General features: G+C 35.9%; 1 protein-coding gene across 2 annotated transcripts; it reads left to right on the top strand.

The window, feature by feature from the left end:
• The first annotated feature begins 320 nt into the window (after positions 1-320).
• nsmce4a (NSE4 homolog A, SMC5-SMC6 complex component) lies at positions 321-5517 on the top strand. Of its 2 annotated transcripts, none has more exons than XM_007249475.4 (11): positions 321-581; positions 2346-2585; positions 2715-2795; positions 2925-3055; positions 3159-3301; positions 3392-3491; positions 3590-3680; positions 3782-3876; positions 4530-4578; positions 4698-4783; positions 5261-5517. In XM_007249475.4, the coding sequence occupies exons 2-11, from the start codon at positions 2369-2371 to the stop codon at positions 5330-5332; spliced, it is 1065 nt and encodes a 354-aa protein (XP_007249537.1). In that variant the 5' UTR covers positions 321-581; positions 2346-2368; the 3' UTR covers positions 5333-5517. The 2 variants fall into 2 exon arrangements, with proteins under 2 accessions (XP_007249537.1, XP_007249536.1); XM_007249474.3 differs by having other exon boundaries at positions 2310-2585.
• The last annotated feature ends 12752 nt before the right edge of the window (positions 5518-18269 follow it).

Here is an 18269-nt window from a genome sequence, read left to right as displayed (position 1 = left end):
TATCAAACCAACTTCAGCCGGGGAATACGAGGCTGCGAATATCGAGCCAAACGAATCTGGAGCTGCGAATATCAAACCAACTTCAGCCTCGTGGAAACATGCTCTCTCTATATAACTTATATACATTTATAAAAAGCACATAAGTAAGATTTATATTGTTGTAATATATCCAACAACAAAAAATACGCGAAAATAAAACAATAAATAAATAATTAAATAAATAAATAAATAAAGGGATTCAAAGAGAATTAGTATAATACATTTGGTAAACATTCTGAAACAAACTCCAGAGGGTCTTGAACGCTGCACGAAACCCGGAACGAAACCGACTTCCGTGTTTATTTTACCGCGAAGACACAACTAGCTCAGTGCTTAGAGCTGGATTCTGGAAGCAGCCTCACTTTATAGCTGTTTATTAACTATAATCTTAAAAAGTAGATGGATTTAATGTTAGCGATATGTGTTTCCAGATGTGTTTAGTGGTGTCTGAGTCACTAGTGAAGCGCTAGTGTTAACTAGCCGCGCGGGAGCTGCAGAATCTCTGCGGCACCAGTTCAGCTCACTAATAACAGCAGCAGCGGGTAATGTATCGCCAGCTAGCTAAACAGCTAACAACTAGCTATTTAACTACTGTTCTAAATGCTCTTTAATTGTGAAGGCTGTTAACTGCTAACCATTTATCCCACAGCTATTTCTGAATATTGATGCCACATTTAAAATTGATTTAGATAAATTTATACATGATCAGCTCATTTATGTTTTTTTTTATTATTATTGTGGGAACATGACGGTTAGCTAGCTAACTAATATTTTAAGGTAAAATACTTGATGTAACACAGCGTTAACCCTTCTGTTATGCTACGGGTCAAATAGACCCGTTTTAAAGTTTGAAGATCTAGAAAAAATAGTTACAAGTAGGGGTGTGCGATATCGTGTCGTACGCAATAATACCGCAGACATTTTTCGAATATTGTGACATTCCAAAAATATATAGTTTCCCATTATAGATCTACTAGAGACAGATTATATCTGTCCAATATCATTTATTTAACTTTAATCCTGGAAATATGGAGATATCTGGAGTGCATTATTGTTAGTATCATGACATTGTGGATCATTGACTTCTGTTACAAATCTGATAAAATTCTTGTATTTTTAAATATCTCAGTTAGGGGTGTGCCAAGTCATATCGTATGCAATAATAAAATGTAATTTTAATTTTGTTGCAGTAGTATAATTTTGAAAATAATTTTTTTGTATTTCGATGTTTTGTCATATCGCCAAGAGTATAGTTATCACAGAAATACTGTGAAATATCATTATATTATTTTAGAGCCATATCACCCACCCCTAGTTAAAAGTATTTTTTAGTATGAAACTTTTTCTGCTTGCTATAATTAGTGTATTCAACATAAAAGTTAATATGAAAATGATTCATCTCTCACATTTGCAACCACCCCCTGCAAAAACCAAAAACTAAAACAAAATTGAAGTGTAATGTTTCAGTGTTATGTAAAACTATGAATTGTATATGTTGGTCTTTCAAAAGTGAAACTTAAAAAAAAAAAAAACGAGTGAATTATCCTAAGTAAACCATTACCTGATAGAGGCACTAAATATTGATAGAATAATTAGTAATAGAGTTAGTAATTAAATATGTACACTGCTTGTTAGGAGTTTTCCGACATCTTTTGGATAATTAAACATGCATGCACCGGGTCAAATTGACCTGGGAACACCATTGCTGTCCCTGGCAAATGAACATAACAGAAGGTTTAAATGAAACAACAACAATTTATAACTCATAAGATCTCAGAATAGCTTCTGAAACATTAGAACTATTAGAATTATTTATTTTAAATTTAGTGAATGACATTTAGTTCATTTAACTTAAGTTAGAGAGAGTTGTCTAAATGTGCTATTTGTTAAATTAGGCTTCATTCACATTACCAGGCTGAAGTGACTCAAATCATTTTTTTTTGCTCAATATGACTCAGATCTGTTTTTTTTCCTCCACTTATAAGCAGCTAACACATAAATTTCACCTTTATAAAGCAACAATTTGTCTTCCAATTATGAATTTTTTGTTGTTAGTGAAGAATGCGACATTTGTATATGTATCAATGTGCGCATGTGAGGCGTTTGAGGGACCGATTAGTTCACAGATTACACACAGATACAGGTCACTTACAATTGTGAATGTGGACCGTCAAGATAGCCAAATCCCATCTGAGCAAATCGGATTGGAGGATTTGTGGCTTGTAATGTAAACGCAGGCTAATTGAATTTATTTTGGTTCATTCATTTAGGCAACTGAAGAATCTGACCACCGTTATTACATACAGAACCGCTACCGCTCTGTCGGGAGATGTCTGAGTCAAGGCGGAGAGTGAGCAGAGGAAGTCAGGAGGAGTCTGCTGCACATACCAATGGAGTAGGAGGACGCAGCAGGTCCGAGAGAGCAGCAGACACGGGTGATGAGGATGAGGGTGCTGGTCCATCAGGGATCCATGAGGAAGATGATGACCCGGCCCGTCGGAGGGAGATCAGAAGCCAGTACAGGGACCTCATCAACTCTGTCCAGCGTGAGCACCTCAATTGTGTTTTTTTCTACACAGCTGTGCTTTTTAGTGTTGCCAACTTGCTGCTACTTTTACACTTCTGTGTATCTAGTCTGAGTCATTTGTACTAACATGCCTGACTGTTGTTCCCAGAAAATCGTGAGGACATGTTGAACCCTGCCAACAATAAGCTGATTGATGTGTTAGAAGAAGCCAACAAACTGTTTGCTAATGGTAAATACGTATTTTTTTTTTTATATTGACCAACCGTGTGTTCTACATATTGTGACGGCAGGTTTATGACATAACTGACTTTTATTTGTGTGTAAATGTATTGATTTTTTTTGTATGTTTCCTTTTCAGTCAGGCAAGCTCGAGAAGCTGCTTTGGATGCTCAGCTGCTGGTTCTTGCCACAGACCTGGGAAGGGAAAAAGCCAGCCAGCTCCATGCAGAGGGATCGTCTTTTGACCCTTCTGCATTTGCAGAGCATTTGGTGAGCCACTGCATACCAGGATGATCGAAATAATATTCTAAAGCACATGGCTGTTTTCCAAACATGGAAATTCAGTGTATAAATTTAACTTTTTTTTAAATAGTTGTCCTTCATGGGTCTTAATCGCTTGGAAGAAGAGGAGGATGATCAAGAAGGCTTAGATGGATATTTGCCTCCAGATGCCTGGCAGAAACTTTCCAAAAGGGCAGAACATTGTTTTAAAACAGCGCCGTCATTCCATTACTTGTATGTATAATAAAACATGTGATAAGAATTTCATTTATGGACTTTTTTGGTTTGTTTATTTGAACTATTTTCTATATTTTATTTAAAAAGGTTGGGGTCATTTCTGGCTGAACCTCCACCACCACGACAGCGTGTTGAACGACAAAGGAAAGCTCCCAGCAAGGAAGCAAAACGAATGATGCCTACTCAGGTTAGAATGAACCTTTTTTTTAGGTCTTAAATAGAAAATTGATTCTTTTTTTTTTTAAGCTTAGATTTGGTTTGTATTTTTTTTTTCTTTCATCATAGCTTAAGAAAATGGAAGAATCCCACCAGGAAGCCACAGAGAAAGAGGTGGAAAGGATTCTGGGGTGTCTTCGAAGTTACTACGCTGATGACCGTTAGTTTTTACATTTTCAGGAAGCTAACAATAGTAAAAATTTTAAAGACATATATAATTTACCAATCATTTTCTATTTAACAATGTCTTTTTTTTTTTAGCCGAGTCCCCCATTTCATATTATGAGTTTGTTGTGGATCCTGCCTCCTTCTCCCGGACAGTAGAGAACATTTTCCACACATCATTTCTTATCAGGGTGAGTTTTGTGTTTGTGTATCTGTGCCCCTCACCTGCGTGTCCCTAACTCGAGTTAGAACTTTTCCCTGTCCTCTAAAATTGTATGTTATATCTTGCTATTAAATAAATTTCAGTTAGAAAAGAGCCTCATGAGTAGGGGGTGCTTCTGTAGTATGTTGTTTGGCTTATTGCCTGACATTTTTAATTCCACATTCAATTAAACTTTTGTTATGGACTGGTTTCCTTCCAGTTCATAACAAACAAATGAGGGAAACAACAACTAATAATTATTGCAAAATTGCCTTTATTTTCACATTACATTGTCAAAACTGCGCACAGCTGAAATGAGCCAACCAAATAAGGGTAAAAGACCCTTCAGCTTGCCAACTCACAACCTTGCCCAACAGGATTAGCAAATGTAACAAGATCAATCCCACATATGGCTTGGCACATAAACAGTTTATGGAGTAAAGTGTCACAATATATGAGAACAAGTACAAACCACAGTAATACAAACGTGTAACTTACAGGGCTTAAGGGATACAATACGTTTTGATTCCAGGAAACACAGGGCAAAATATAGCCGTAATTATATCTTAGAAATTAAGAAATAAGATTGTTACATTAGTTTGTATTTATTCATTTATTTATTTATTTTTTGGGCTGCCATAGGATGGCCTGGCAAGGATCTATCTGGATAGTGAAAAGCTTCCGTGCATAGGTAAGACTGTTATGTAATTGTTGGAGTGTACTATATCTCAATACAGTTGTTCCTTTTTTGGAAATAATAACATTTCTTCACAGTATTTTTTTTCTTAAACCATTTGTGTTTGTTTGCAGCTCCTGTTGAAGATGGTGAGATAGAGCCTAGTGGAAATGCCACCCGTCACCAGTGTGTCATTTCAATAAGCCCATCCACCTGGAAAGTAAGTTTTCCACATACAGTACTGTGAAGATGGTTTAGTGACCAAAACACATTATTTAAAACCATTCATCTCAGAAATAAAAGTAATTTTGCTTGTAAAAACATCAGATAAGATTAGAACAGTTTAAATATTTTTCTAATTTTAAAGAAACGTTTTTAATGGAGTAGAGAGATGTTTTAAACAAGGTGATATAAAAGCACTGCTTTTTGTGTATCTCCAGTAAAACTTTCTCAGCAGTCAACAGTAAATGGTTTATCGTGATTCTATGCTGATGTCAGGGAAATAATTTTAGACTGGAACTTAAACAACCAACCAACTAACTAAAGTTGCAACAATGTTGCCCAATCCATTTAAATCTCTTATTTTTAAGGTGCAGATATGTGCTACTCTAGCTCTCCTTTAACAACTTGTTTTGTTCTTAGATGTATGTGTTCTGAAAGATAATGATTGTGTTTTATATTTCTTTCTGCTTTTTAGGAGATCATTGAGGCCTTTGAAATCAAACAGGCCTTGATACCCACGGTACAGATGTTGACACAAGAAGGCTGATGAGATGAAAACCAAATGTCCACAATGTTCAGTTTTAATAAGTTCACTTTTAAGTAAAGGATTTTATTTTTGTGAATGTTTGATTTGATACAGTAAAATGCATGATTGGAATACCTTTATTGTAATATGAGTATGTTGCAATAATGGCATTGTAAAATAAAGTTTATATAATCTTAAAAAAAAAAGCCTGACTGGGTCATTAATAATAAAAAATAAAAATAAAAAATCTTTATCTCTCATCTTAGAAAATGCAAGTATTGGTGTCACTGTATTTTTAACAGGATTACAATCATTTAAAAAAATGCATTTCTTAGTCTCACGTAACATTGCTGTTGTTAGAAAAGTGTTAGAAAAGGGTAGCAGCTGCTGAAAATGTGAATGTGACCTTCAAGCCAACATCCTCTGATGCAGTGTTTGTCTGATAGAGACGCATTGTTTCAAAAGGTTTTTGAACACTTGAAGTACAATTAAGAGGTTAAATATTTTTGATTATACTCGTTTGTAATGCTGTTTAAAGCCAATGGCCTATTTGTAAGCTAACATATTTGTTAACCATTCATGTTTTTTCATTATTATTATTATTATTATTTTTTTTTTTTTTATAAACGAACAAATCAATTAAGGTGACTTAAAATATGTAGTCAAAAAGTGCTCTAGTCCTTTGAAGTCATGTATGTGGCGTCATGTATGTCCTCATAGCTTTGAGATTGTTGATGTCCTCACATATCCAACAAATTCTTCATATGCATTGTTATAAACTAAGCAGTCAGTGTTAATAGCAAGCTTGCATCTTGAAACTTCTCTCACCTTGTTGGAAAGTAAGAATTCTACAGGTAAAGACTAGAGTCTTTCTGTAAGCTATTCTTCATTAAGTGAAGGACATGCCTTTTTTTACTCAGCTCAGGGGACATAATGGATAAAAATGTGTGTTTAGTATGTTCTCGTACAGTGTAATTCTTCATGTTTAGAAAATTCTAATTCACTGGAACGCATATAAACTTACAGGAGTACACAAAACTAAAGACTACTACTAGCTCAACATGGAGGACTACACTTTTTTTTTTTTAGACAAAATAGTCCCAACGATGAAACCTGTTCTAAGAGTTGCATATGGAAGTGCTGCCGCCTAGTGGAGAAGAAGTGTCTCTTACTGGTACAAAAAAAAAAAAAAAAAATATATATATATATATATATATATATATATATATATCACAAACTTTGGCCAAATATTCTAAAGTTATACTGTACTGTAGGTAAAAGAAATTATCAAAAGCCGCTGTGCACAGTACTTAAAACCTTAACATACTATAAACTTAAGTTTCGTTCACTGCATTCAATTATTGTAATTTACAAATGTGGCACATGGGTATAAGCACAAGTTGTGCTCCTTTATTTTTTATTTGTTTTTTTTTTATGAACACATTGTCTGCTGCAGGTAAAATGCTGTGCACCAAATCACTAAGTTTGTTTGATACTGCTTACATACCTAGAGGCCACTGCAACTCATTATATGTTTATATATATTATATGATCTTTATTTTTGGTCTCCAGTTTACATAAATAACCTTTTCTTTTATATAAGATCTTTGAACTCAACACATTGTTGCAACTGTGGTGCAGATTGGCTAAACCATTTTAAATGTCTACATAATGATAGGCTATTTTTAACATGCCAGCTTGCCTGAAATTACTGGTCTGGGGAGATCGCATATCGCAGACCTGCACCATGTATTTAGTTGTTTTTGTTGGGTGCAGCAGCATTTACAGCTTGCCTTAAAGAAAAGTGATGTAAATCTGCATGTAAAATAAAGAAAATTTGAGATTATATAACAATGCAAGAAGAAGAAGAATGCTAACATCTATCTTTGGCTTCATCTAGCTTGAATCATAATGAACTTATAAAGATTATATATATTAGTTTCAACTTTTTATACATAGCTTAACGGTTGGCATTATGATAAATTTGTACATTACAGTCATTGTAAGGCGACCATATTCAGTTTGGGCTTGTTTTTTTGGGGGGGGGGGCTAGGCTTTTCTTCCATTTTTCTTCCACATTTGAAATGCATGCTCAGTGGGATTCAGATGAGACAAATTCAAAACTTTTCTAGATTTTACCTTTGAAAAATGATATACATTAATGATTTTGTTTATAATCGTTTTCTCGAATTTCACCAGCACTTCTTTATCTGACAAACAAGAACATCATACATTTAGATCCTAAAAAGTTTCTTATACCATATCTAATTAAGCAAACATCCAGGGATCCCTATGTCTCACCATTATGGAAAGCAGCTTGAGGGCCAGAGATGTGCCAATTATAGTCAATAAAATTCTATTAAGCAGATAAACAAATTGAGAACTAATGAGCTCAGAACCCATTAAGGGAATTATGGGGTTATTTTGGAGATGGCGTTATTTTTGTTTTTTGAAGTGTTTTTGCTTAAACTACATGTTTTGTAGTGGTTTTCAAAGGAAACAAAGGGGAGAAGCAACATGCCTGAAGCCCCTCCTCTCAATTGAATATCCTTAACATTCTTAACAACCTTGCTGTCTTACCTGTCTTCAGTCTCCTCTTAAATAATTATATACTGATGGCATGTTCTGAACCAGCAAATTAGAAAATGAAACACAAAATGTGACATATAGAGTATGACATATTTAAATAAAAGTATATGCTAAACATGATATAATTAATATTTAAAACATTAATTTAGCAGCAAACAACTAATTTTTACTTAAGTTATAATATATTTGAGGTTCGTGCCATAACGTGTAATACTGCCACTGCTGTGCTGCAATTTATAGCAATAATACCACAGTTCCATTACCGCTGTTTATTGAGAGATTTTGAGTTAAACAGGACAAGAAAATATGATCTGTTCGGTTATAAACACTCCGTGAGTTAAAATAGTTCTATTGCTGCTCTGTTTGTGGCTGCGCTGTTTGGCTTGTATCATTGCTAGGTTACCTGTATTTGACGGAGTAATACATGGAAAGCTTCGGTTACCGTGCATTATCGGCTAATAATGGCACTCATAGAACGCCTCTCAGCCAATCACATTGCAGGGTCGAAACTAACTGTGGCATGATAAGTAATACATAATAGAGTAGTTTCAAAGTCAACACATCGATAAATGCACGTTATTCCTGCCCTGTGAAATATTGTCCCTCCCCACATTTCATTTTGCTCTGCCCGCCCAAGAGACAAGATAGTCACAGTCCACACATGATGGTGCATGCAAGATCGCAGAACGCAGTGTAAAACCAATGTCACCAAATTGTAATGACTCGTCTTTTTTTGTGTTTAGCAGCCGCAACCGTGAACAGGTAGAGGGAGGTGTGGCTATACACAAAGCATTTGTTTTGGTCTGAAATGCTGGTTCTCTAGTGTGACATCTGGTAGCAGAAAGAATCACATACAGAACCTTTAAATTCAACAAGTAAACAGTACTAATTGTGATCTGATAACTGCTAAATAATTGCACTTAAGCATTTGAGTTGGTTTCTTGTTTCTTATTATTACTTGTTAATACTTGTTTTAAAAAAATGTACAAAATTCTAATGTTTTTAAAAAAATGAAAAATGAAATTTCCAGTATTTGAGCCATATTTTCTATTGTTTTACATTGTGTAGTTTATAGGAAACCTTTAAAAAAAAAGTAGGTTAAGCACACCCCTCCAGGCCACATCACATCTGCAGAGGTTCTGCTGCAGTCTTGCAGTATAAAAAAATGTGTGAGAAATTCCTTTTTTCTGCCCCATTTCAGATGAGTGCTTCTTTCTGTGTTTATTTTATTTATTAATTTATTTTTTTAGACCTTTTCACTTGGGACTCAGCACAGTGTTATCCAGCCTGCGGCTGTGGCCCCTTTAAAACCGCAGATGTTTTCTTGCTCTCTGTCCTTTCAACTCTTCTAGTCTAGCTCTCTCTCTCTTTCCTCTCTCTCTCTCTGTGCGTCTCTCAATGTTGTACCCCCTCCTTTTCCTGTTCATGTATGTTAAGTGTTTCTATGGGAAACAGAGGGGCTTTTCTACCCATGTGCAGCGTCTATAGGCTCGGAAAATGGATGGATGGAGGGAAGGAGAGCACGACCCACCTTTCACTTTGGTTTCTTCAACTGTTCTATTTATAACACAGCATTCTTATATAATATGGCATGGAGATGTATGTCATAGATGTACCCTGGGCACTGCTGTAGATGAGGCTTATTAGTCACACATTGCCTTGCAGACTTGCACACTCACTCACACACTCACTCACTCACTATCTCCCTCACACACATACACACACACACTTGCACTCACTTGCTCACATGCATCCTAGCCAGCTCTGCGATGCCATATCTGTGTAGTAGTGGCGATGCAGTTCTGCAGGCAGTATCTCTGCAAGCCTTGTAGTGCTGCTGTTACGTCTCCTCAGGAGGACATGGAATACAGGATGGGGAGCTGCATAGGAGTCGCACGGAACCAGGTAACAGCACCCTGCACCACACAACAGACAAGCGACATGGCTGAAACAAAGAAACACAGAGATAAGTAGAGATGCTCGGCTCTTGGTGGAATTTTAGCTGCTGCTGCTGGGAGATTGTCAGTGCAGAGCATGGGTGGGGGAATGCGTTTGAACTGGAGTGGGGTGACGTCAGGAGATGAAGCAAGGTGGGAAGGAGGAGAGGAGAGGAGAGAAGCAATCAATTACAGCCACTGCTGCCAGTACTGGCCTCTAGCAGCAGCAGCTATAGTGATGGAGTGAGAGCAGCAACAGCGGCATTGAGGAAGAAGCAGAGGAAGGAGGAGGGAGAAGAATAGTGGAAAGGGGAGGGGCTGAGCAGAGCAAAGCAAAGCAAAGCATGTAGAGCGTGAGATGAGGGAGACAGATGGAGGGAAAAGAGCAGCAAAAATAGGTGGATCAAAGACTGTAGGACTGTTATTATTAAGTCAGTATATACTGAAGTCTATATATTTACATATTGGAATATATATTGCAATGCAATAGGCTGCTATTACAATTGAAATTGAAAGCTATTTAGAGAGGTTGCTTGTTTTGGTTCATCTGTTGAATAATAGCCAATATCATGGCTTTTCTGTTCAATCTGATGACATGCGAGACCAAGCATAGCATCTCATATAAGGGTCTTCTTGTGCACATAATTAGAGAGATTGCTATTCTATTCTATAGCAAACATGCTTGATGATGCAGGCAGTGGAGTGGAATAAAATAATGCAACTTCAAAGGGTACAGTACTGCAATTGTCTGACTGCAGTGTTTGTGTGTGTGTGTGTCAGTGGTCATCTAGACTATGAAGAAACATAAGGAATCATGTAGTAAACAAACCAAAATACTCTTTGAAGCATTTAGATGGGCTGTTTCCTAAGGGTGCCGTTAACATGCAGTTTCTGGTAGGATGGTAACTGTCCCGTGCAACAGAGGCAACTCTTGGTCTTCCTTTCCTGGGGCAGTCCTGATGAAATTTCATCATAATGTTTTTGATGGGGCCAAGTGGTCCAGCAGTCTAAAACGCTGCCACTATGAGCGGGAGGTCGCAGGTTCGAACCCCTGCTCATGCAGTTTTGTCACCAAGCTGCCGGCGCTCAGAGGAAGCAAAATTGGCCCTGCTCCCTCCGGGTGCGTAGATGGCACTCTCTCCCCACATCATTACTAGGGTGATGTCCACAGCACAGGGCGTCTGTGAGCTGATGTACCGTAATCGAGTCGCTGTGCTTTCCTCCAAGCGCGCTGGCTGCTTGGCAATCCTGCATCAGCAGCAGCTCGAAAAGAAGCGGTGGCTTACTTCACATGTATCAGAGGAAGTATGTGTTAGTCTTTACCCTCCTGGTGTGTTGGGGCATCACTAGTGATAGGGGAAGTCCTGATGAGTGGGTTGGATAATTGGTCGTGTAAATTGGTTAAAAAATGGGAAAAAATTGAAATAAAAATGCTAAAAAAAAAAAAAAAAAAAATGTTTTTTGATGGTCTTTGCAACTGCACTTGAGAATACTTTTAAAGTTCTTGACATTTTTCAGACTGACCTTTATTTCTTTTTTTTTTTTTTTTTTAGTTGAGTATGTCTTGCCATAATATAGATTAGAACATTACTCAGATATAGGGCTATTCACGGTATACCAACTGTATACCTCTTCACAACACAACTGATGCTCTCAAACACATTATGAGTGCAAGAAACTAACTTTTGACAAGTGTAAAGAAAACAATAGCTTGAGCATCTCTTTCAATGGTGTTGTTTGTTTAAATAAAAAAGTAATTATGTAAGAACTTAATCGTTCTTTAAGAAGAATTTTAAGATTTTTTTTTTTACAACATCGCCCAACTCCAACCAACCAGGGATTAGGAGACACTTGTTAGCTATTTTGTTTTGCTTGCCTTTTTGATCAGTCATGCAGCTCTGCAGCTGGGATTATACTCAGCAGAATGCCCAAGGCATCTTAAACTATGTCATGCCCCCATGGGCGTGGTAGTGGGGGGAAAAGTGGACCTGACTACCCGAGTAGGGAGAGGGGCCCATGAAAATCCTGATTTTTTTTTCGCTCACTTTCCTTTGTTTACTGGCATGGATAGGGGCCCATTAACATAGAGGGTGTACAGGGCCCAGAATTTGCTGCTACGCCCCTGCATGCCCCTGTGATCCTGCCTTACTGCATACCTCTTATCCTGTACAAATCAGAGTGAAGAGTGTGCTGCATACTTTCTAGCTATTAGTAAGTAAATGTGCATTTCCAGCTTGCTAGAAAGCAGTAATCACACTGTGTTGTTTGTTGGATAGATGCCATGTCAAACAAGACCACTTAATGATTTCACATTATTTAAAGCAGGTGGTATAATTAATCTGCTGCAAAGATAGAATCTTAGAGTGGTGATACATTTGGTCTGTATAGGAAAGTGGAACTAAACCAAAACTCCCAGGCTGATACAGGCTGATACACAGTATTTTAGAAAACACGTATGAAACAGCAGAAGAATAATGAATAAAAAATAAATAAAACAAAGACAAATGCTTTTCTTCTAACCAAAACTATGATAGTAAGACATATTTATTATCCAAAGTTAGATTGTTTTTTTGTTTTGTTCTGGACATATAAAGCTAATCCAGCTAATGTAATGTAATAAAGTTATATATCATCAATAAGCATTGTGTAAACTTAACACCCCAAATCATGGATGCCCAATGATAGCCCCAGCCCGAAACATGCACATCTGTTCTATGTGATGAAGTTTTCAGGGGTGTATGACAGACAAACCAAGTCTCCCTGAAGCTGCGGGAGTCTCCCGCATTTCGGTAGTGGCTCCCTGATGCCCGCGAGTCACATATAATCTCCCGATGTTACCTCCCTGAAATCAACTTGGGATGTCTGGTATGAATATTAGAGCTAACTGTGTTAGGTAGATCTTCATAACCATGACTGAGAAACATTCCCCTAACTTATTTGCCTCCTATTTGCCTCTTTTACTAAAGAATGCATTTGCCAATACTGTTCAAATTTAATATAATATATAAACAAAACTTTAAATATTGTTTATAATATATATAATTTATTATTTATAATATTTATATATATATATATACCTTCTAATAGGTGTTTCTAATAGGTGTATTATAATTACATTATGCAAAATAACTTCAATAGAAATTGTTAAAGAGTTTCTGTCCACTAATGTTCAATTCCAGCTGAAGCTAGAAAAATAATAATAATGTATTTGAGACGTTGAGCTTGTTGGTCCTCCCTTAGTGTACAAGCAAGAGAGCAACCATTTGATATCACAACACAATCGTTAGTCTGTGAGTAGAAGCATTTTGCTTGTTTAGCTGTATATTACATATATTACCACAGCATATCTTAATAGTCAAAGTTCCCTTGAAAGCAGCATTATGTAGCACTTTCACTTTAAATAACAGCCTTAAAATCATGCTAATGCTTTATTGGTGCTACGTCTGGCTCAGCATGCTTCTAACTGCTGCTAACTTTTGTTAAACGTACCTTGAAAGGTAAATGTGATTATTTCTCTAGTAATGCCAGTTTTGTATCTTTAAGCTTGTAAAATGCAAATGTGCCATTTACGGGTGGCTAAAAACACAGATTCCACTTCCTTATTGTAGGGGGAGCCCAAGAGCAAGAAGTGCCAATTTTGCAAACTGCTGCTTTAAGTAATCTCAAAATCCACTTACTTATGTGGTTGTTGACACTTTATGATACAAATAACATGTACAAAATTACTAAAAAACAGTAGACAACTGTGTGTTTGTCCATTTTCATAGAGAGACAGTAGACAGTATTCCAGTCTCAGAAACCGCATAAGCCACATAATTAGCAAATAAAAGCTTCCATTAGTGGTTAGAAACAGTAGCTTCATCTCTGCAGCTTGGAGCTAAAGAAGCTGATCCAGACAGATTTTTAGATTGTGTTATTACCACTAATGCACTTATGGTTTCTGGTCAAAACTACATCATTTTTTGTTGGTACTAATTTCACTTTGCATATGATGAGCACCATAAAGAAAATTCAAATTCATTCTACTATCCCACTAAAAGAAATATGCAGTTACAAAAACTCAATGTGTGCATACAACTCTTGAAAAAACCAAGAGACCACTTCAGTTTCTGAATCAGTTTTTCTGATTTTGCTATTTATAGGTATATGTTTGAATATAATGAACATTGTTGTTTTATTCTATAAACTATGGACAACATTTCTCCCAAATTCCAAAAGTATTGTAATTTAGAGCATTTATTTGCAGAAGATGGGAAATGCCTGAAATAACAAAAAAAGATGCAGAAAACAAGAGAGTTCAGAAACCAATATTTGGTGGAATAACCCTGTTTTTAAATCACAGTTTTCATGCATCTTGTCATGTTTTCCTCCACCAGTCTTACAGACTGCTTTTGAATAACTTTATGCCACTCCTGGTGCAAAACTTCAAGCAGTTCAGCTTGGTTAGATAACTGTGATGATTCATGTCCCTTCTTTTTTTTGGTAAAATCAAAGAAACTCATTATTTTGAAATGGTCTCTAATTTTTTTCCAGAGCTGTATAGCTATATAGTTTCCATTTAGATTTGTTACAGAATCAGATTGGATCAATTATTTTTTTTACTCTCTTATTCTGATTGTAGGGGAAGGGTAGAGGTGAGACTCAGGCTGTCTGACTGTGGTATGATGTTTGTTTACACTGTTACCAAGTGGTGTGTCCAGTCCAGCTGACTACTAGTCATTCCTACCCTGTCAGGCAGAATGTGCCCCCCTCTGACGCCACTGTCACCCTGTGTACTGCCCCCTCTCTTCCCCCGCTCCTTCTCCCTAAACCACCCCCAGTATTCACCTCTACAGCGCTGAGTACAGATATAGTGTTCCTTCCTGCTTCTCAGAAGGGGTTTGCTGGCTGCAAGTGAGGCTAACACGGTTTTATTAATGGATCCAGACGTCCGCTGTGTTTGTGCACCAGCTGGATGGGAAAGCATGGGCTGGAAGGAGTAACTGTTTATTAGAGGTGGGTGAAGATATTTGGATAGATCTAAGGTTTTAAATACAGTGAACTGTGGTTGTTTAACTGTAGTGAGGGCTATTTTTTGTTGTTAGACTTTCATAATCAAAATAATTGATGTTATTGTTGGCTTTTGTAGTTCAGTCTACAGTTTTTTATAGTTCAAATGAGAATTTTGAGCATGTATTGCTAAAGCAGAGTTGAATTGATTTGCAGTAAATTTAAGCAATTTTTCTCTAGAGTGTAAAAGAGTTTTATCTTGAGCAACTAAAAAAGGAACTTATACCGTATTTCCCCAAATATTTGCTGCTTTAATTTAATATTTATTGTTGCCTGTATCTCTGTAATGACTTTTTGCTTTAACAAAATAGGAGACCACTTCATTTTCTGAATCAGTTTTTTTCTGATTTTGCTATTTATATGTATATATGTACATTTCTCCCAAATACCAAATGAAAATAATGTAATTTATAGCTTTTATCCACAAAAAAATGAGAAATGGCCGAAATAAAAAAAAAGATGCAGAGCTTTCAGACCTCAAATAATGCAAAGAAAACAAAGTTCATATTTAGAAAGTTTTAAGAGTTCAGAAATCAATATTTGGTGGAATAACCCTAGTTTTAAATCACAGTTTTCATGCATCTTGGCATGCTCTCCTCCACCAGTCTTACACACTGCTTTTGGATAACTTTATGTCACTCCTGGTGCAAACATTCAAGCAGTTCAGTTTGGTTTGATGGCTTGAGATCATTCATCTTCCTCTTGATTACATTCCAGAGGTTTTTAAATTGGTAAAATCAAAGAAACTCATCATTTTAAATGGTCACTTTTTCTCATTTTTTTTCAGAGCTGTATAATAAAATAACAAAACAAATTGTTCAGTTAAAGTAATTCTATCTTTGTTGATTTTTTTTTTTTTACAGTGTAGCAGAAGTATTCACTACTATTTTGTATCAAAATAGATTTAGGAACTAGGTCAGATTTAGGTTTTCCAATTTAGCTCATCAAACCAAGAAATAAACAATATTTACAACAATAAATACAACAATAAATACACATTATGACATATTCTAACACTAAATTCCATTTCATTCGCACAAATAGCACTCAGCAGAATTGCTCTAGCTACTGTAATTTGACTGCAGGCTTCTTCATAGATAATTAGATAGACAGAAATGTAAAGCATTTTAATCCCAGCTGCACTGAACCTCCCACTGTACACAGACCACTGCAGTTATTCACAGGGAAATAATGCCATAGCTCTTAAAGAAAGCAGCAATATATTTAGGAAAGGAGCTGACTGTAGGGCAGCACATGACTGTTCCAGAAGGAAAGACAAGTGGATCTGACACTGTTGTGGAGATGACAGGAAGAGGGTCTATTTATAAGGTTTCATATTCAGATCTGTGCTTACTGCCCAGGCTCATGCTAGCCTGATCACATGGTCGCACAGGCAGGCGCACAAACAAGTCAGTAGCTTGAGTGTCTGGAAGGAAGGGGCCTTATGGACAAACATAGCCTCACTAGTTTTGAGTGCTCTACTGTGGTGCGCTACTGAATTTCAGGAGGAACTGGATACAGAATAAATTGCTTTTTTGTATATAAATCTTTGTTGTTTTTTATTGGAAGTTAGTGCTGCTAGGCCAACATGTGGGTCATTATCAGAATTCTGTGCTTTTTGGTTCTATAATTTTTTTGGAAAGTACTGGTTGTCCTAGATTTTGAAACATTTTGAATTGTTCATGGGGATCTTGTTCTGTTAAAAGGAAACGTTTTGATTTTCTAAAATTGATATTTTACCAATAGATTGAACAGCTTAATCTTTACCTTAGATAAATATCAAGAAAATGTATTGAGTGAATTAAATATTATTAATTGCTAAACTTGTAGCAAGTGTCTTTGGTCCCTTTAAATAAAAAATATAAATAGCTTAATATTCTGGAAAAAATATTAAACAAAAAAAAAAACATGTTTTAAGAAATTTAAGAAATTATGTATTTAGTCACATCAAAGAAACCTGTATAAAATGTACAAAAAGTACTATACAGTAAAGTTTAACATTCCTCTATATTTGTAATAATGCATTCCTTTAGAAAAAATCATGAAAAATTTTATATCACACAGTGTTTGTATAAAATTGAAACAATTCTGCTGTGGCCACAAAAAGGCAAGTTATACTGATATTGACCCATTAGCTTTATTCCAGCTTTATTGTTGAGTGTATAGTTTATTGTTGTTGGAACAAAGCCTACCAATAACGTTTAGTGAAAGCCAATGTAATACAAATTTCTTTTCAATTAATTAAGGCTCATTTCTGTTGGCCTGTTTATCATAAAATGTTGACACACTATAATGAGCTATATATATATATATATATATATATATATATATATATATATATATATATATATAATTTTTTATATAGAAATAAAGGCAAAGAATGAAAAAATGCAAAAGTAAGGATCATGTAAACACAGTAAGCCTTATCACAGCTATTAAAATCAAGTAAAGGCTTTGTTTATTAGAAGTAATTGCAACATTAATGGGAATCTCAGCAGAGGGAGACAGAGAGCAGGTGTTTGTGACTTTATGACTGTGTCAGTAATCTCCATTGCCAGCCCACATACAGACAACAATCTGTCAGTGAAGGAGATTACCGCATGAGATTAGGCCACTGATGCGGTTAGTGGGTTAAAACAGACTCTACACACCTTACTGGGCTAAACACATTAGTCCTGTGTTCTGAATCTTGTGACCACTGATCCATGGGAAGTGGACTCTTGTTTGCTCTTAGGTTTGTTTGCAATTTGGTTTGTTTTAAAAACATTATTAAAATATCATAGTATGCACACGCATGTCTGAAAAGTCTATCCTTAATTATTTGTTTATTTTTGTTCTATTTTATATATATGTTGGGATGCTATGTTAAATGTAATAAATAAATTTAAAAAAATCAATGATTAGCAAATCGCATTAGAATAGATCCATATTATATTTACTGTAGAACACAGAACATATAATAAGAGGTTGAAAGTGAGACATTTTCCCATTTTAGGAAAACATTAACTTATTAAGAATTTGGTTGCAATAATGTATCTTAGAGAGTTAGGGACAGCAAGACTGCAGTGTTTCTAGAAGGTGTTAAAATATGGCTTCTTCTTCGCATGATGCAGAATTGACATTTGTGGATTGCAGGAGAACTCATAAAACAGTAATTTTAAAGTGTCCCTCAGCCCATGCTGTTTTTTTTAGTATAGAATGCCTGAGAGCCCAAAGATCACCAACATTGAATAGGGACTTCTTCAGATTCTCTGAATTAATTAATGATATTATGTTCTGTAGATGGTTGGATATCCAAAGTCATTTTTAAATTGGAAAACATTTTCTGAAATTGTTGCATAATCTTTAAATGCATTTTTGCACATTGACGAACCTTCTAAAAT

The sequence above is a fragment of the Astyanax mexicanus genome, chromosome 7, assembly GCF_023375975.1.
Source record: "Astyanax mexicanus isolate ESR-SI-001 chromosome 7, AstMex3_surface, whole genome shotgun sequence".
Taxonomy (NCBI): domain Eukaryota; kingdom Metazoa; phylum Chordata; class Actinopteri; order Characiformes; family Acestrorhamphidae; genus Astyanax; species Astyanax mexicanus.
Note: the sequence above shows the minus strand (reverse complement) of the source record. Positions and strands in the feature narration are given on the sequence as shown.